At 40.4% G+C, this 20,339-nt stretch overlaps 2 protein-coding genes across 5 annotated transcripts in view; one reads left to right on the top strand and one right to left on the bottom strand.

Moving 5' to 3' along the window:
- Positions 1–2,323, bottom strand: part of acadsb (acyl-CoA dehydrogenase short/branched chain) — a 42,559-nt gene extending 40,236 nt beyond the window's left edge. Inside the window, exon 1 of one of the 2 annotated variants that reach the window (XM_068002305.1) lies at positions 1,952–2,323. In XM_068002305.1, coding sequence (XP_067858406.1) covers positions 1,952–1,978 — 27 coding nt within the window. In that variant the 5' untranslated portion in view covers positions 1,979–2,323. The remainder of the gene's footprint in view (positions 1–1,951) is intronic. The other variant, XM_068002306.1, reaches the window with a different exon arrangement.
- A 57-nt stretch (positions 2,324–2,380) lies between these two features.
- On the top strand, positions 2,381–19,135 carry LOC137340061 (zinc finger protein Pegasus-like). Of its 3 annotated transcripts, XM_068002307.1 has the most exons (4): positions 2,381–2,649; positions 12,622–12,786; positions 15,604–15,786; positions 18,150–19,134. In XM_068002307.1, exons 2-4 carry the CDS (start codon positions 12,654–12,656, stop codon positions 19,079–19,081), a joined length of 1,248 nt encoding a protein of 415 aa, XP_067858408.1. In that variant the 5' UTR covers positions 2,381–2,649; positions 12,622–12,653; the 3' UTR covers positions 19,082–19,134. The 3 variants fall into 3 exon arrangements, with proteins under 3 accessions (XP_067858408.1, XP_067858410.1, XP_067858409.1); XM_068002309.1 differs by lacking the exon at positions 2,381–2,649 and having other exon boundaries at positions 18,150–19,135; XM_068002308.1 differs by lacking the exons at positions 2,381–2,649; positions 12,622–12,786 and adding an exon at positions 17,028–17,142 and having other exon boundaries at positions 15,697–15,786; positions 18,150–19,135.
- Positions 19,136–20,339: the final 1,204 nt, after the last annotated feature.

Genomic DNA, 20,339 nt, shown 5'->3' with positions numbered 1-20,339 from the left:
TGAGCAGTTTTAATGCAACTACCAGAGGCTGTACGTACAAACATTACCAGAGATTGGCATTCTTGTTATATAAATGTTATAAGAGCAAACTCATTAAGGATGGATATAACTCAAATTCAAATTAAGCACCACTTAATAAAACTGCTTGCTTTGTTCCAAAAGTAATCAAGGTAACTGTTCAACAGGAGGTAAAGTCTCACAGACTGTCCAGATGTAAGAAGCAAGTTAATCTGCCCTACACAGATGTGATGCCATAGCAAGCAAGCATTGGGCGTTTTAAGCTTTGTACATGCTCGACCACCATATGTGAGTGTGAAAGATACATATTTGATTCCTTTTGTCCTGGGACTAGAAGACTTGAACTCAACTAATTACATTACTTACGTAACAAGAATGCCAGTCTCTGGTGATGACCTCAAGTAACCTGGTTATCTTAGTGGGAGCAGGGTCCATAGAGTGGTGCTGCCAGTGAGATGGATTGACAGCTTTATGCCCAGGAAGAGATACATCCTGGGCTACCTCTCTTAGCTTGTCACTGCTTCTTGTATCACAATACCACAGTTCCTGTGTAAGTCCATGGGCCATCACAACTCTTCCCTAACTAGACTGGAGAAATCTGGAAGCAAAAGCATCAGTGACACTAGTCTTGGTCTATTATGGCCTTCCTAGAAGTCCACATCACAGCAGAAACACACAGAAAATGCCTCAAAAGAAAATCTTCTCACTACCTCCCAGTTGTGCAATCTCTACGTCCTTAACCAGAGATTCTGAAATTATGCTATTCAGCCTTTAGCTTTCAAATGGCCACTCACTCAGTGGTAATTTGCACAATAGTGGCAGTATATTGTTATGTAACCCAAATGTTGAAAGCCAGGTAGGACAGCATAAGAAAGCTGCCTAAATGGCAGATTGAATAATTTATAGGGATAGAATATCCATAAAATAAGAGGGTGGATTTCCAAAGGGCTTGTCCCACTCATCTGCCTTAACTTTGGCTGAAGAAACACAGAAACTGCCGTATGTCCAGGTTTTCTGAAGCTCTTGCACTGAAATTATGACAGCAGAGGGAGAACCCCCACAGGAATCCCCTCCCCCTTCAAAAAACCCACCCTAGACCCTTCTGTCCTCCCTAACTACCATCCCATCTCCAATCTCTCATCTATTCATGGTCATTGCCTCCTAGATCCATCCTGTCTGAATCTCTTCAGTCAGTTTCTGACCCTCCTACATTAAAAAATTGATTCTCACATCTGAGAATCGCTGGCAAGGTCAATTTTTACTACCAATCCCTAGTTGAACTTATGAAGGTGGGCTACCTCCTTGAATAGCTGCAGTCTGTGTGGTGAAGGTGTTCCTACAAAGCAGTTAGGTAGGGAGCTCCAGGATTTTGACCAAGTGACAATGAAGGAACTGCGATATATGTCTAAGTCAGGACATACTGACCTGGTCCCCACACACACTTCTCCCTCCTTCTACTTCTCCAGCTACTCTGCTCCTTTAAGATTATCCTTAAAATCCACCTCTTAGGCCAAGCGTTTAGTCACCCCAACCAATATCTCGCTCGTTGGCTCGAAATCTTCTTTACAACTCTTGAAGTTCTCAATTTAAAACAGTTATATAAAATCAAGTTGTTGTTGTAGCAGGAGTAGTAAATTTAACATACTGCTTCAACATGTACAACCCAATTGCTAAAACTGTACATATCAAACGAAATGAACAAATGAAACCATGTAAACACTAACGCAGCACTTTATTTTATGTTAAATATCATGGATAAAACGTGAAAGGAAGCGAAGCTAGTTGATTCAAGTAACAGCACAGAAGCAGTGTTCGATATCATTACACAACCAACCAATTGGTTTAATGCATTTAGATTATTATCCAGTTACTAAATACCTCAGGTATGTACTGCTAGCACCAATTAACCGTGAATACCAAATACCCTGCTCACCTTAGAAAGCAATAACAATGTCGTCATTTCGTCTTTAGTAAAAACTGAAACGCCGCGAGAATTTCTCGGGCAAACTAGGTTGCGGTTACTTTTCTGTTGTCGTTTAGTGGATACACGGCACCCTGTCCAAGTTTAAGTACCAAGCTGGAATTGCATTATTTATTCAACTGATCGCAAGACGTCACTTAGGCCGCCACCATTTTTAATTTTAAAAAAAGAGGTTTATGTTTCTAAACTGAAGTGAAATTTAAAATATCGTTTATATTTTTAAAAAGTCACCTTACAGAATAGAAACGGGTAAAAAAAAGAAAATTAATCTCTGAGAGGGAAATTTTTTTTCTACACAACCGAAACAGCGATTGGCGTATTGTAACTGGGCCGTCTCCGCCAGGCTGCCTGGTTATAGGAGGAAAAGCCACAGTCCCGCCCGCTGATGTCACTTCCATCCGGCTGCCTGTACCCCGTCTGAACTGTGACATCGACGCCGGGCTTTTGTTCCCTCGTCTTCGGAGCTGCGGCTAAGGAATAAACAACGAGAGGGACCGTTTCCTTCCCCACCCGCCGCCCGCCCAGTCATCACCACCCGCACATTACCCCGGCCCGCTCGTGTCTCGAAGCGCCACTTTTACCTACACGCACAGAAGCCGATATGTTTTGCTGTTTAAAGCCGCTGTCGAGTGGATAGAACTAATCTGAAGGTACGAAGGAGGAAAACTTTCTCTTGTCTCCCTTTCGGCCTGTGGCCGCGACTGGGTTTGATCTTCAAAATCCAGCAGCTCCCGGATGGAACCCTCGTTTGAAAAAAAAACCCGTAACCGAAACGGCTCGAGACACCTCTGCCTTCGGCTGAAATCAAAACTTGTGAGAGGCATTTGCGAGATGTGGGGAGGGGGGGGGATCGGTTAGGTTCACGGATAATGACGCATCTAACCTCGAGACCGAATCCGCGATTCTTTAAACAATTTTGTTTATTGGTTATATAATTATTTTTTTGTCTGTCGATATTTCAAAATAACGCGGCCCGATTCAATCGAACCTGGAGCTTAATGCTCTGTGATTGACGTTGCGGCTGACCAATGGGAGTTGGCGCCGCTGTTACGTTCTCCACAGTTGGACCAATGCGTGCGAGGGAGGGGCGGGATGCGGGGGGTTGGTTGAGGCCGATTTCCTGGCGTCACCACAGGAGCCATTTAAAAACCAGAACTGAGAATTCCCAACAGCAGCGATAGAAGTGGTTCAAACTGTTGGCAAAAAAAAATGATGACTCTCCCGTCACATAATTTCACTGAGTCGATCGTGGAAGACCTGCATTTTAAGCTGATCCGATTTTAAATGTGTAAAACAATTTGGGACATTGTACTTTTGAAAAATGCGACTGGTTGGAGATGAAACTGTAGCCACTGATAATCCCCAGGACGATCGTTCGTCTTGGTCCCCGAGGGGTAAGAAGTGAACGAAGGCAAGTCACTTTTTCCAGTGAGGAGGCAAAAGTGCAACAGTTAATCCAGCCTACATACCTCTGTATATACAAGGCTAAAAATTAGGCCTGCAATGGGAATAGAACGAGCCATTCAACCATTATTCAAAAAAGGAGGGAACAAACCAAGTAACTATAGGCCCTGGAATTTTTCAGTAGTGTGGAGATTAGTTGAATCCATTGTCGGGGATAAAGAAAAGTATAAACTGATTGGGGAGAGCAAACATGGTTTTATAAAAGTTGGGCAAGCCTAGATTTTTGCAACCCCTTCTAACGACTTTTCAGTGTGAAAATTCAGAAGGAAAGTTGCTCTGCCATGTCCCTGCCTCTCTGCCTTCCCCCAATTTACAGTACTGTATTTGGAACGGATAGCAGGTAGTATGTATGTACATTAGATAAATAATTACTCTGATTTATTTCCTGTAATTTGTGCCATTTGAACACTAGATGCAAGGCATACCTAGCCATCCAACATTCAGAAATCTGAAGTGGGCAAATAAATTGTTGTGGTAGCCTGTGAAAGCACTTACGTTAAAAGCTAGCTCAAAGATGCAGAAAATGAACAAAAGGGCCAGTGTATAAAATGTAAAAGGAAGGAAGAACACCACAGATACACAGACTACTGGTTAACAGCAGTGACTTGCATTTATATAGCACCTTTAGTAAGTGTCCCAATTCCCTTCACCAAGACACAGAGTTGTAATAGAAGAGTAAAGAAAATGGTTGAAAAGATAGGTTTTGAGGTGTTTTTAAAGGTGAGTAGCAAGTAGAAGTGGCAAGGCAAATGGGTTAAAGAAGGGAATTCCAGACAGTAGGACAGTACTGCGGAAGGCTCTGCCACCATTAGGCAGGGAGGACCAAAGGCTGCAGGCTGGGACCTACAGTTGAGGAGGTTGCAGGCATAGGATCAAGTGAGGCCTAGATGAAGGTAATTATGAAGTAAATTTCATTGGGGGACAGGGAGCAAAGAGGTTGGTGAGTTGGAGCCTGCAATTGTTGGAGGATTTTGGAGAAGTTAAACATGGAGGTAACAAAAGCATATGGGTTTCAGCAGCAATAAGCCTGAGGTATGGGCAGAGGTAGATGATGTGGAAACAAACAATCTTGGTGATGGACAAAATATGGGGTTTGAAGGTCAGTTCAGAGTTGCAACAGTACTAGATTATACAATGCCTGGTTAACTGAACAGGTTACAGGAGCTGGGTGGGGGAGGGATAGAATGGGTATGAAGCTTCAAGCACGAGAAAAATAATATCACTGGTCTTCCTAGTGTTGCACTTGAGAGAGTGCTGGCTCGTCCACAACTTTATCAGACAAACAGTCTGACAATAGAGTTGGTTGTAGAGTCGAGGGTAGTGGTGGAGTGGTAATCTGCATGCTGTCAGTTTACATGTGAAAACTGACCCTATGCCTACAAATTTAAGCAAGGAAGAAGGGGCTAAGGATGGAACCCTGGGGTATTCTAAAGGTGACTGTAGAGGAAGTAGTTGTGATTGAGAAGAAGAGTTTGCGTGATTCTAGAGATTTAAATTTACTTCTGTAGCGGTACAGGTTGCATGTATTTGGGGAGATTTCAGGCTTAAAATAAAGCCATAGATCATTTGTGGCACGTGCAAAAATTAACTAGACTTGAAGCAGGTTTTCTTTGTGACTATTATTACAGTTAAAATCTGATAATGGTGATATTGTAATTGAAAATAAGGAAATGGTGGACATGTTAAGTAATTATTTTGCGTCAGTATTTACAGTAGAGGAAGAGGATAGCATGCCGGACGCCCCAAGGAAATTAATTTTGAATCAGGGACGGGGACTCACCATAATTAACATAAGCAAATGAACAGCAATGAAGAAAATAATGGCACTAAAGAGTGACAAATCCCCAGGACCAGATGGCTTCCATCCCAGGATTTTAAAGGAAGTAGGTGAGAACATTGTAGAAGCCCTAACTATAATCTTCTAAAGTTCTCTTGATTCAGAACCGTTCCTTTTAGATTGGAAAATTGCACATCGCTGCTATTTAAGAAAGGTGAGATAGGGAAACCAGGGAATTATAGACCAGTTAGCCTAATATCTGTTGTCGGGTAATTACTAGCAGTCCATAATTAAGGATAGAGTGACTGAACACCTTGAAAAATTTCAACTGATCAGAGAGAGCTAGCATGGATCTGTAAAGGGTAGCTCATGTCTGATGAACCTGATCGAATTTTTTGAAGAGGTGACTAAAATAGTGGACAGGGAAATGTCTATGGATGTTATTTAAATGGACTTCCAGAAGGCATTCGATAAAGTCACTCATAAGAGATTGTTAGCTAAAGTTGAAGCTCATGGAATTGAGGGCAAATTATTGACCTGGTTAGGAAATTGGCTGAGTGCCAGGATACAGAGAGTAGGGATAATGGGCAGGTACTCAAATTGGTAGGATGTGACTAGTGGTGTCCCACAGGGATCTGTGTTAGGGCCTCAACTATTTGCTGTATTTATTAACGACTTAGATGATGGGATAGAGGGCCACATATCCAAGATGTCTGATGACCCAAAGATAAGCAGCATTGTAAGCAGTGTAGATGGAAGCATAAAATTAGAGAGATCTATTAATAGATTAAGTGCCTGGGCAAAACTATGGCAAATGGATTTCAATGTAGGCAAGTGTGAGATCATCCACTTTGGACCTAAAAAGAATAGATCAGAGTACTTTCCAAATGGGAAAAGCTGGAAACAGTGGAGGTCCAAAGAGACTTAGGGATCCATGTACATAGATCATTAAAATGTCATGGACCGGTACAGAAAATAATTGGAAAGGCTAATGGAATGCTGGCCTTTATATCTAGAGGGCTAGACTATAAGGGGATAGAAGTTATGCTACAGCTATACAAAGCCCTGGTTAGACCACACCTGGAGCATTGTGTTCAGTTCTGGGCACTGCACCGTAGGAAGGATTTATTGGCCTTGGAGGGAGTGCAGCATAGATTTACTAAAATGATACCTGGACTCCAAGGTTTAAATTACAAGGCGAGATTACACAAACTAGGGTTGTATTCCCAGGAATTTTGAAGATGAAGGGGTGATTTGATTGACGTTTTCAAGATACTAAGGAGAACTGATAGGGTAGATAGAGAGAAACTATTTCCGTTGGTAGGCGGGTCTAGGACTAGGGGACATAGCCTAAAAATTTCAGGAATGAAGTTAGGAAACACTGCACGCAAAGGGTGGTAGAAGTTTGGAACTCTCTTCTGCAAACGGCAGTTAATGCTAGCTCAATTGGTAATTTAAAATCTGGCATTGATAGATTTTTGTTAACCAAAGCTATTAAGGGATATGGGGCTAAGGCAGGGATATGAGTTAGGTCACAGATCAGCCATGATCTCACTGAATGGTGGAACAGGCTTGGAGAGCTAAATGGCCTACTTGTGTTCCTAATATGTGCAAAAAAATCCTCTTTCATTTGAATTGGAGGTATTGAGATGTTTTATTTTAAATTGAGTTTTGACAACAGGAGTAATCCCTATAAATATGAACATTTTCATTCATAATTCAGCTTGGATTGTGGGTAAATCAGGGATTGTTCAAGAAACATTACAAAAGGTTATATACACCACCAACCTGACTTACTAATAAATCCTGTCACTGTTGGTTGGGATTTATCCCACTCCCATCCAGACAACCCTCTAAGCCAGTGCCTAAAGGTTAGGGTGATCCTGGTTGGACATGGGAATTGGATACTGCTCGTGAAGGACTGGTTAGGCCAAATGATCTGTTTTTGTGTTGTAATTTTTATGTAATTACAGAATTATTTGAAATTAGAGGAATAAAAGAATGAAAAGGTATTTTTATAAAAATGATTTTTTTTTAAAAACGTAATGCTTGACATTTTGCTGCTCTAGCAGGTGGCATCTTCGGAAGTGATGACTACCATTTTATTTTTTCCCCCTGTTTTTCACATGTACCCAGAGGTGTGTAATCTGCCTTTTAATAGTTTCCTTAAATCAGAACTTGTAGGTCAACTTTGAAGCTCTGTTTCTTTTTACTTTTAGATCAAAATAAAGTAAATAGAGAGGGTCTGTACTGCTTTAAAAAACTATAAATTTATGGAAAAGATGATGCAGATAGGAAGACTCCATCCAGGAAAGGGAAAAAGAATTGAGGTTGAATTATGTAGAGTAGCCTAATACTAAAAAGAAGGGTAACTAAGTGATCTGTACAGTGTGGGTTTCCAGAAGCTTGGAACAAAAGTGTACGAATACAAAAGGTTTAGGCTTTGCTTTAAGTTGTAATAAAGTACCATTCCTGGATCTACACTCTGATTACTAGCCGTGTGACATGTCTGTCTGTAAGGATGATGGTAGTTACTGCTGGATTTCTGATTGGTAGTTGCTGTGTGGTATTAGTTACATGCTTAGCAGGGATTAATAAGATTACTAAACCAAATACAGAAAAGCAGCCATTGAATGTGGTGTTGCCTCCCAAATCCGTGCCTATCTTTCCCGCAACTCTGTGTTTGAACCTCTCAAACCAGGTTTCCACCCATGCTACAGCACTGAAACAGTCCTTATCAAAGTCACAAATGACATCCCACGTGACTATGACCGTGTTGCACTATCCCTTCTCATCCTCTTTACCTGTCTGCAGCCTTTCACATGATTGACCACACCATCCTGCTCCAACGCCTCACCTTCGTTGTCCAGCTGCGTGGGACTGCCCTTGCTGGGTTCCATTCTTATCTATCATAGCCAGAGAATCTCTTGCAATGACTTCTCCCACTATTTCTGCACCATTACCTCTGGAGTTCCCCCAAGGATCTATCCTTGCCCCCCTCCTATTTCTCATCTACATGCTGCCCCATGGCGACATCCTCCGAAAACACAACACCTCAGATTCTACGTGTAGACTGGTGACACCGAGCTCTACCTCACCACCTGCAGACTCGACTATTCCAATGTTCTCCTGGCCAGCTTCCCATCTTCCACCCTCTGTAAACTTGAGCTCATCCAAAACTCTCTTGCTCATATCCTAACTTGCACCAAATCCCTTTCACCAATCGCTCCTTTTGTTGCTGACCTATATTGCCTCCTGGTCCAGCAGTGCCTCGAATCTAAAATTCTCATCCATGGCCTTGCCCCTCCCTATCTCTAACCTCCACCAGCCCTACAACAACAACTTGCATTTATATAGTGCCTTTAATGTAGTAAAACGTCCCAAGGCACTTCACAGGAGCGATTATCAAACAAAATTTGACACCGAGCCACATGAGGTATTAGGACAGGTGACCAAAAGCTTGGTCAAAGAGGTAGATTTAGAGGAGGAGAGATAGAGAGGCAGAGGGGTTTAGGGAGGGAATTCCAGAGCTTAGGGCCAAGGCAGCTGAAGGCATAGCCGCCAACAGTGGAGCGATGAAAATCGGGGATGCGCAAGAGGCAAGAATTGGAGGAGTGCAGAGATCTCGGAGGGTTGTAGAGCTGGAGGAGGTAACAGAAATAGGGAGGGGCGAGGTCATGGAGGGATTTGAAAACAAGGATGAAAATTTTAAAATCATAGCGTTCCTGGCCAATGTAGGTCAGCAAACACAGGGGTGATGGGAGAATGGGACTTGGTGCGAGTTAGAATACGGGCAGCAGAATTTTGGATTAGCTCAAGTTTATGGAGGGTGGAAGATAGGCAGGCGGCCAGCCAGGAGCCCATTGGAATATTCCAGTCTGGAAGTAACAAAGGCATGGATGAGGGTTTCAGCAGCAGATGAGCTGAGGCAGGGGCGAAGATGGGAGATGATATGGAGGTGGAAGTGGGCGGTCTTGGTAATGGAGCGGATATGTGGTCAGAAGCTCATCTCAGGGTCAAATAGGACTCCAAGGTTGCGAACGGTCTGATTCAGCCTCAGACAGTGGCCGGGGAGAGGGATGGAGTCGGTGGCTAGGGAACGGAGTTTGCGGTGGGGACCAAAGACAATGGCTTCGGTCTTCCCAACATTTGGTTGGAGGAAATTTTTGCTCGTCTGATGGATGTCAGACAAGCAACTTGACAAATGGGAGACAGTGGAGGGGTCGAGAGAGGTGGTTGTGAGGTAGTGCTGGGTGTCCTCAGCGTACATGTGGAATCTGATGTTTTCGGATGATGGTTTTTGTATACTGGTCGAGCTACATGAAAATTAAGCAGTAAACTAAATCCAGATTTGTACTAAAACTAAAGTAACAGAAAATATATTACATTGTTAGTTCAGATGTTTTGTGTGGTGTTTACATAGTTTGTAAACTACTTTGTAAACTGTAAGTAGTATTGGAAAGAATTAATTTCCATGTCCCAGATGGGTACTAAAGTTCACCTAAGTTTTCAGTAGATGAAAAGAATATGTATTAATTTCTTGTGGAAAAATTGACCATTGACTCTAAACAGGAAGTTCAAATCAAAAATGAGTGTGGAGTTACTGAGGAGAATTAGGAATTTAGAAAAAAGTGACAAGAAAAATGAAAAATCATGAGACCTCTACTTTGAACATGTTACGGCTCCAGTACATTCAGTATAATTCAAATTGCCAATGGGAGTTATTTAAGACTCTTGTTCTATATTTCTGACTAGAAAAGACCATGGTTTTGGTAGGGCCTGTCTATACACAGTATACTTGCCTAGGCCCTAAAGTCAATTGGATTTTCATCCATAGATCTGTTAGATGTGGTTTTTTAATCATGGAAAGAGGAGGTTGAAAATAAGAAAGATAATGACATGAGTGCAGGGCTAATAGGCACAAGAACAAAAGTAAGAACTCAAAAGGTGATAGATTTGATGGTATGATGAGTTAACACTCTAGCCTTTTGCTTCCAAGGCCTAGGTTCAAATTGAGCCCAGACTGATGGAGTGAAAGTCTCCTACTTGCTGTATGCAAGGCTCCTGTGTGACATAAGTTTGGGCAGTCTCAACACAATTCCTAATGACTTTGAAATCAAAATTACAATTCATGCATTGCACTGTTTCTCTTGACCATGCCCCCCCTCACCCCATTACTGCAACCCTATATTGTTGCAGCAAATCACCTAGAATGGATTTTCTTTTCTGTTTACTCTATTGTACTACTCAAGCTATCTAGTATCTGGCAGTGATTTGGGATGAGGCGGTGTTGTTTCATTCATCTATCTCTTGGTGTAACTGCACACTGAGTGTGCTTGCTGTCCTGCTTTTGTGTATATGCAATGTACTATAGTTATTAGGTGTGGCCTTTTGCTATGCAACAGGTGATTCCACCTATGCCAGAGTTTGAGTAAATGCTGCTTGGATAACGTGACTAACTGATATTTCAGGGGTTGATTGAATTGCACAATACATTTCCTGGATTTTAATTGTGATCTGCCTACAGATACACCAGGGAACAAGAAGACCGTGGTAATTAATCTGTATAATTGATGTGTGAATGAGGAGGGAGGCAATCCAGTGAGGTGGTAATGCTGACTATCTTTATGAATGTGAATTTGTATCTTGCTGGTACATTTTGAATTGAGGTGAAATGACAACAGAGGATGTCACTGGTACTACTGCTTACACCAGCCATGAAGCTGATTAAACTGAGGACACAGATACAAAAACATTTCCTGGACCTCCACAGCATAGCCAGACATTGTTTACTGTATTTCAAAGGCACAGATCTGCATCTAGGAAGGCACTCCAGCTTTTATGAGGGTTTGCAGCTAACTGAATATAATGACTAGTAAGATTAGCAATCTTCTATCCTTCAAATAATTTCTCTTTTTTAAAAAAAGTCCCCTCCTAAACAAAGAAAATTGATGAGACTGAGTGCAGTGATATTAATTCATGAAGTAGAATTGCGTAAATAATTCTTGATCTGATTTCCTGGAGCGAATCACAGTATTGTGCTGCAATTTATTATACATTACTGTGTTTCAATTGTATTTCACTGTATTCTACAAAGGAATAAAATATTTCCCAAAATAATTGTATGGTAAATTTTGAGAAACATTTTAGTTAATAAGGTGCAGTTATATTGTCTCATTTGTGTTACAGCAAAGTAATTTCTGCCTCTGCTCACCTGCAGCTGAAATTCTTATCTTTCCCTATGTTTCCTCTAGACATGACTATTCCAATGCTCTCTTGGCTGGCCTCCCATCTTCCACCCTCTTGAGCTCATCCAAAACTCTGCTGCACGTATCCTAACTCGCATCAAGTCCCGTTTCATCTGTCACCCCTGTGCTCACTGACCTATGTTGGCTCCCGGTCTGGGAACGCCTCGATTTTAAAAATTCTCATCCTTGTTTTCAAATCTCTTCATGACCTCGCTACCTCACTATCTCTGTAACTTTCTCCAGCCCTACAACCCTCCAAGATCTCTGCGCCCCTCCATTGCTTGCCTCTTAAGCATCCCCGATTTTAATCACTCCACCATTGCTGACCATGCCATCAGCTGTCTAGGCCCTAAGCTCAGGAATTCCCTCCCTAAACCTCTCTGCCTCTCTAACTCACTCTCTCTCCTTTTAAGACACTCCTTGAAACCTACCGCGCCTGTCCTAATATCTCAGTATGTGGCTCAGTGTCAAATTTTGTTTGATAATCGCTCCTGTGAAGCACCTTGGGATGCTTTACTACGTTAAAGGTGCTATATAAATGCAAGTTGTTGTTGTACAGTGATACAAAAGTGACAGCCTACTTGGGTTTGTCACCACTTAAAGTATAGCTCCTAGATGGTGATAAGCCTGGTTTTAAAAAGTGCTTAGGGAGAATCCATTTGACCACTTGGGCACTTTGAATAAGCTCTGTGCAAGTTTTAAAAATATTTTGCGAATGGAGATGTTCCCATTGCGTTCTCAAAACCATTAAAATTTACCAGCGGAGAAAAAGAATATAATTTGCAGCCAGGCAGTGTAAATCAGGTACTGCTGGCTGTAAATCAATAATGTAGCATAACTGAAACTTTAATTTAAAAACTACAGTTTGTAACTTGATACTCTATTTGCAATTTTCAGAATTTGGCTCATTCCTTGGAGGAGGGAGGAGCAAAAGAAAAAAAATGTTAAATGTGGTAGAATCAGAAAAGGGAGGAAAAATTAATGATTGAGAAATTTACTTTGGACTTTGGCTGATTTAATAAAATAGAACATTTTTGAGACTATATTCAGATCTGAAAAATGCAAGTCTATGCTGTTGTTGCATAATACATCGTGGATATGGAACACTTAATATTGGAATTTTTTTTCTTAAGGAATTAAAGGAGCTTCAATCAAGAGTAAGAATATGCGAGAAAAGAGAACTGATTCTGTAGACTTTGTCAAGGATTTCCAAGAATATCTCACTCATCAAACGCAGCATGTAAACATGATTTCTGGTTCAGTTTGTAATGAAAAGGAACCAGAATTACTTCAGCCTGGTAAGGAAATGTTCAGTTTGCTAAATTATACAGAATACTAACTTCCAAGGGAATTTAACTGCTAAAACAATTATCCAACATGCTGTCCCTACCGTATTATATTCAAGATGTTAATATCCAAGATTGAAATATCTGCTTCAAAATTGAAGACAAACGACATTTAGCAAATCAGAGGGTTCTGATAATTCCCTAAACTGAGAGGAAACCTTGATCGGTCAGTTTTTACTTCAGGCATATAACAAATTTCCAAGAATCTTTGTGCATGATGGTCATTTAAAAAAAAACTCATACTCTTACACTGAATTTTTCTGTCATTTGACAGATGCAGTGCTTGGAAGAAATTAAAATGCAAACTTATTCATGCATTTTGTAATCCTTGGAATCATTGAATCTCAAGGGGCGGGGGGGGGGGGAAGCTCAGTGAAAAGTGGATGTGTCTTAACATGCTGACAGAGTTTTATGACACTTAAATATGTCAGCATTCCTAGTTTATGCAACTTTCTCATGCCTGATTGACATGGAGTAAAATATAGCCAATATGCTATTAATACCTGTCTTTGAGTTCCTGCAATTTAGAAGAATTATCTTTTAACCAATTTAAATGGTCCATAAATTAATAATTAAATGATTTGTACATAGTCAATATATCTGTCGCATGTAAAAACGTACTTTCTATGAAGAAACCATGAATTTTCAAATGCAGTTGACATTGTAGTATTTCTCTGAAGTACATTTTAATGTGTATTGTTTAACATGAATATGCACATTTCTTCTTCTGATTTTCTCTTGTTCTCCTGGAATTAATGGCCTTATAGTGTGGTATAGTTCCATGAGTTCTGGCAGCCTTTCAGTACTTCACTCATGGCTATTCTTCATGTGTGAATCTGGACAATGAGCTTTGCTGTTCGACTACAGCCAAATTTCTAGTTGTCCTTGTGTAATATTCATATGCAGATTCCTGAACAGTGATCAGAAATAGTCACCCTGGTCAGTTATTGCATCCCCACTACCAGAACAGACCACGATTGAACCTTGAGACCTATGTGGTTTGTATGGTTCAGTGCCTTTGGCCACTGAGGCATTAAGGAGTTGTGTTTTTTTTTAAAATTATTTCAAAAAAACTAAGCATGTTGAAGAAGCAAATGATTGAAGATAATATTATGAGAGCTTTTAGTATATTGAAAGATTAGTGAAAGACAGGGCCAATATTTTATAATGGTTGATTTAAGTCAAATTACTTTTCATTACTTGAATTTTGGGATTTTTACTAGGGAATTGCATTCCACAATTCGTCACTGCAAATGGTATTCTCTCCTTGGGTACTGTCATCCTCCCTTTCAAAACTGCTGTCATCACCCTCCTCCGAAGTCCCACCCTCAACTCCTTTGTCCTGGCAAACTAACGCCCCATTTCCAACCTTCCTTTCCTCTCCAATGTTCTTGCATGTGTTGTCACCTCCCAAATCCAGTGCACATCTTTCTCACAACTCCATTATGTGTGAATTTCTTCAATCAGGTTTCCGCCCCTCCCACAGTCCTAATCAGCCACAAACGACACACTGATCCCTCCTTGTCCTCCTCGACCTTGCTGCAGCCTTTGACACAGGCAACCACAACATCCTCCTCCAATGCCTCTCCTCGACTGTCCAGTTTGGTTCCACTGTTACATATCCAATCGTAACCAGAGCATCTCCAGCAATGGCATCTCTTCCTGCCCTGACTGTTACCTCTCCATTCCTCCAAGGATCTATCCTTGGCCACCTCCAAATGTTTGCCATGGCTCAGTGGCAGCACTCTTGCCTGTGAGTCAGGAGGTTGAGTTCAAGTTCCACTCCAGGGACTTGAGCACATCATGTAGGCTGACACTTCAGTTTAGTACTGAGGGAGTGCTGCACTGTCGGAGGTGCCGTCATTCGGATGAGACGTTAAACCGAAGCCCCGTATGCCCTCTCGGATAGATGTAAAAGATTCCATGGCACTATTTTAAGAGTGGGGGAGTTTTCCCTGGTGTCCTGGCCAACATTTAGTGATGTTGGTTGAGGGATAAAACAGATTAACTGGTTATTTATCTCATTGCTGTTTGTAGGGCCTTGCTCTGTGCAAATTGACTGCCGTGGTTCCTACATTACAGTGACTACACTTCAAAAGTACTTCATTGGCTGTAAAGTCCTTTGGGACGTCCTGAGGTTGTGAAAGGCGCTATTGTGTTCTCTCCATCTATCTCGCTTGCTCGCTCTCTCTCTCTCTTCCCCTCCCCTCATCTACATGCTGCCCCTTGGTGGCATCATCTTCCCCCATCTCCTTTAAGATCCTTCTTAAAACCCATTTCTTTGACAAAGCTTTTGGTCATCCCTCTAATGTCTCCTCCTTTGGCTTGGTGTCAATTTTTGTCTGATTACACCTCAGTGAAGCACCCTGATTTTTTTCTGTTAATAGCACTATATCAATGCAAGTTGTCCATTTTATAGTTATTCCCACCGGTTTATTGTGACATTTTTGTTACATATCATTAAGGAATTTCCCAGGATTTTTGTCAGTGTCGGGAATTGTTTTCTGTAATTCCGTCCATTTTTTCGTGAAAACCTCAACGTTGGCCTTGGTTCTTTATAGTCTTGTGTTTTTATATTTGTGTGTGTGTGTGTGTGATGTACAGTGTACATCAGGTATCACTGTTTAATGATTCTATGGTCCATTAGTATTGCTTTTTTTATTTGTAATCATATTTTGGACTACTTTTTAAAATTTGTAAAATTGTTTGTCAATAATTCTTCCAAAAATGTTTGTTAGTCTTGCTCACTTTGTAGATTTTTATTGGCAGCTGGGACAGAAAATCATCAAAATGGAATCCACCATGCTTCGGTTGAAGTTTCTCTTGATGATGGCTCTGGGATGATAGGAGAAGGGCCAGAAAGAACAGCTGATGGAAAGCTGAAGTGTCAGTACTGTAACTATGCTAGCAAAGGGATAGCACGACTGATGGAGCATACCAGAATGCACACAGGTAATAGACTGTACAGCAGATTAGCTTACACAATTAAGCACCAACTATTGAGTTGCAGCGTTTGAGCTCATCAGAGAACTGGTTATATCAAATAGTGAGTCTATATCAACATGCAGTTGATATAAGGCCCTGAAACATCCTACATCAAATCCTTCAAATTGCTGAATTTAGTATTTCCTCCCAGCTAACATCCCTGTTGATAAAACATTTTACTGTGAAAACAAAATGCTGAAAAACAATTTAAAATGTAGAGGCTAACTGTACCTTTTTTAATAGTTGAATTTTAAAAGCAACCTTGATGTTGGCCAAGCTGTTTTCAAAAATCCTACTTAAATTTAAAAGAACAATTTTTTAAAAGTTTAGTTTACACCAAATTCTCTATTTTGAATGAATTTTAATGTTCCTGAATTATGCTATTTACGTATCACGTCTTATGGAGTCTCTGAATGATACTCTGATTTAAGTGCAGAGCAGATTCACACTAACTAGCAACTGGATTGAGACTGCATTAATTCACTTTACATAAGACTAGCTAGTTCATTCAATCTGGCTTGAATGCACTCTGCTTTCCAGAGGTGAAAAGACAGTATATTAACCAACATTGATAACGTTACAGATTCTTTTTGCAGAAGGGGGTATAGTTGTTTTTGTACAGTGCATTCTGGGTGGCATATTTTCATGGGTTTATGCTTTATAACATGCCACAAAATGTTAAATTTTGGCTTGCAACAAAAATAATCTGGAATATATATTTCAGTCTGGAAATGCAAGCTGACGGGGTGTCATCTTACCCAGAATTCATTACAGTAGGAATAGATTATATTTTTGAGTTACTGGAGAGCATTGAATCTCCACTGAATGATGGGTGCAGAGTTTTTCCATAGATGGCTATTAGTGGTATTGACAGAGGCCTAGATGCCAATTTTCCCTTTTGGATGTGATGTAACATAGCCAAACAAAAAATTATCCATTTTAAATGGGATAAAATGCCCCTTTTTTAACCAAAAAAAGGAAGCCATAAGAGTAGGTACTTGCTCTTAGATATATTGTCATTTTTAAAAATGTCTTGTTTTTAAATTGTCACAGTTAATTATTACTATATGTCTCCCTTTGGTAAAATGGGGAGCAGGTAGTTTCAGCTGAGCAGGTACCCCTTTGGTATATGTGGTTTCCTATTATTGGTACCACAAAATGATTGCTTCCGCAGATCCTTCCTTTCTCTTCATTTCCATTTCTTTTAGAAAACCTCAATGGATACTGGGGGAAGAGGAAAGGAACTGTTCATGATCGTAGTGACACCAGTGATGGGAAGAAGACATTTTCTGAAGGGATCCGTACTATGCTGTTTACTGAAGTGTAGGGCATACGGAGTTGTAAATTATGAATATTTTAAAATAACTGATTACTTACAGATTAGATGCAGTACAAGTACTTATTTTCCCTGCTCAGCAATTCTCTCAACTTATTGGATAAGAATTTATTTTTATCCAAAACTATGTGCGCAATTAGATGCTAAGTGTGATTTTATTGTGAAAAATAACTGTTTATTCAGTATTGCTATTATGGGACATAATTGATTCTTTTAATTTGGTGCACATTACCTGCTCAAAATTGAGTTCTATATAATGTGATAGCAGTAGCAATATTCCTTTTTACACACTCTCTGGTCATGGGACTATAGTTTTTGAATGGTACAAATTGATACTCTGGTAGTCACGTGTGATGAATAAATTTTTGATTGGGCTACTAGGACGAGATCATTACAAATGAAAAATGTCCTGGTTAAAGCAGGAGGTTACACTGTTGATGTGCTGTTCACACTGATATGTATATTACCTGTCATAAGATTAAGTGCAGATTTTTGCATTTTTCCCTTTTTCTTTCCCAAATAGTGATTCTGCTAGAGTGCAATTCCATAGGTACCCATGGAATCACATCTCATCCAAGTATTAGCCTAGTCAGGTCATGTTGACCAGCTGACTGGCCCTCTCTTTACATGTCCATATACTTGCACTTCCCAGCATGGGTCACTGGATAACAATGAAGAGTGGTAATCCTGGCCATTTTATTTTCTTTCTTCCTTCTTAGCCCAGCAGCACAAAGGTCATTTATACTGCCCCAGCTGAGATCAGCCAACTCAGCACAAACAAGGGATCAATCCTGGAAGCTTTGGTCTGCTTGACTCAGTATCAGATACCCACTGAACCATTTGGGGAGCTGAGTGGTATTTGTATTCATTTCCCACCAGACGAAAGATTCTTTGGAGGATACCTTAAGCAAAATCTGAAAGATAATACAAAAATAAGTTTTTAAATGGAGAGGAAAAATAGGCAAACTTTACTGATCTATTCTTTCTGATGCAGGTGAGAAGCCCCACAGATGCCATCTCTGTCCATTTGCTTCAGCTTATGAGCGTCACCTCGAAGCACACATGCGCTCACATAGAGGTGAAAAACCATATAAATGTGAGCTTTGCTCCTTCCGCTGCAGTGATCAAAGTAATTTGTCCCACCATCGCAGACGCAGGCATAAACTACTTCCTCTGAAAGGACGCAGGACATCACTGACCAATAAGAGAATGATGGGAATTTTGCAGAAAAAGTCCAGCTACTCCCTGAGTTATGGAAGAAGACCTCTGATTAATTTCAGTCCTCCTCCCATGTTGGTGCAGAAGACAGATTACCTTGATGAGTTTTCTCACAACATCTCAGCTGAATCTTATGAGGGTCTGACAAAAGCACAGACTAGTGGAATCTCGAGGGATGTACAGGACATAATGGTGGATAATCCATTAAACCAGCTTTCTGCCTTAGCTGGCCAGCTTTCCAGCCTTGCACATGATGACCAAGCTCCAGCATCTTCTGATGTGGTAACATGCAGGGATGAAAAACCATATGTGATACCACAGTCTATAGCACCAATAGTTACCACTGTAGTTTCTAGTGTGGCTCAAAGCTCATCCAATGCTAGCCCTGATAGACATCCTATGCATAATCAGAGACACTTCAGTCCTGTGGCAGGCCCCAATAGTGAGCGCAGTGCTCACATGAGCTCACCCTGCATGACGAACAGCCAACCTAGCACCCCTGCTCCTCCAATTCAAGTCCAGGATCCCCAGCTTCTGCATCACTGCCAACACTGTGACATGTATTTTGCAGACAATATCCTTTACACTATTCACATGGGGTGCCATGGTTATGAGAACCCATTTCAGTGTAACATATGTGGATGCAAATGTAAAAACCAATATGACTTTGCTTGTCATTTTGCCAGGGGTCAACATAAGCAAATTTAACGTTATTTGTATTAATAAAGCTTTTAAAAATTAACCAAAATTAAACTTGTTTTTTTTAAAATGGTAACTGCTTTATCTCATGATCCTATGTAAAACTATAATGAAAGTCAAATATTAGTTTACAATCCATTTGTTTAAAGGAAACTATATGATTTTTTTCTCTCATCTTGCATTTTTCTGATTACCACTGTCTTAATTACCTCCATTGCATCGATCATTTCTGTGCTTAGAAACATGAACTATTAAACATGTGTGAATTTGAAAGAAAGATGGAACATAAGTGAGAGTTAATAGAAAATATGAACAATTGCAGATGAGAAAACCAGGAAAATTATTTACTTTTCTCCAATTTATTCCTCTCTAAAGACGCTGATGCATGGTGGGGTATGATTCCACCAAGTGGCTATTGTTCGTACTCAAAACAACACAATTTTGGCAGGCTATTATTGTTTGGGGGGGAGAAGCCATTACAGCCAAGATGGATCCTGACCACATGCATGCTTTCCAGCATATGTCACTGGATTGGGAGCAGGAATGGGGAGCCCTGGATGTTTCCACCATCTCTCTCTCCCACCCCCCCACCCTTCCTAATGTCTGGTCTGGGGGTGCTGAGGCCAGTTGTAGCATCCCTGCTGCTGACCTTGCTAAAATTCATAGGAATATAAAAGATATAAGGTTTATTTAAAAAGTGCCTATTTTAGGTTTCAGTAATGCTATTAGTTAATATAATATTCAGTAAATAATTGGAAGTTCCATTAATAACATTGTAAAGTTCTATTTTATAAATCTGAATTTTTTTTAAATAGAAAATTATTTTTAAACATTGGAGCATTTGAAAGAGCCTTTACGTATCACAGATCCCTTTCTCATGATAAATTTAATATTTCTCCTTCATATTTTTAAGTAGTATCTCTATTTTTGCTCCCCATTTTGTAAGTTAATTTTCTGCAGATAGGTTCTGATCCATACCATGTCTTTATCAAGAGGGCTAATCTCTTCTTGGGGTCTGCCAATGCTGTTAGCTAGCCACTAGATGGTGATCGAAGAGTGAAAGTTGCCATCTTTCCTTAGGCCTGAACTGTTCAGCTGTTCCCTGACAGAGCAGGAACTCGTGAAAAGAATTGGAGAATCTGTATCCTACCACATCAGTGACCTAATGAGTTCATTCTGGGCCAGCTTGATTCTATTTAATGTTGTTTTCCCTTCTATACTAAATAAATGAAATCCTATTAGTCTGTTTATTCTATACCGCTTGTTT

The sequence above is a fragment of the Heptranchias perlo genome, chromosome 21, assembly GCF_035084215.1.
Source record: "Heptranchias perlo isolate sHepPer1 chromosome 21, sHepPer1.hap1, whole genome shotgun sequence".
Classification (NCBI taxonomy): Eukaryota; Metazoa; Chordata; class Chondrichthyes; order Hexanchiformes; family Hexanchidae; genus Heptranchias; species Heptranchias perlo.
This window is presented reverse-complemented; position numbering and strand designations above follow the sequence as displayed.

Excerpts from the sequence above, each read along its gene's own strand:
- LOC137340061 (XM_068002309.1), top strand. The coding sequence starts at position 12,654 with ATGCGAGAAAAGAGAACTGATTCTGTAGACTTTGTCAAGGATTTCCAA. Across the intron at positions 12,787-15,603 it reads ACCAGAATTACTTCAGCCTG|CTGGGACAGAAAATCATCAA; the intron begins GTAAGGAAATGT and ends TTTTATTGGCAG. Across the intron at positions 15,787-18,149 it reads GCATACCAGAATGCACACAG|GTGAGAAGCCCCACAGATGC; the intron begins GTAATAGACTGT and ends TTTCTGATGCAG.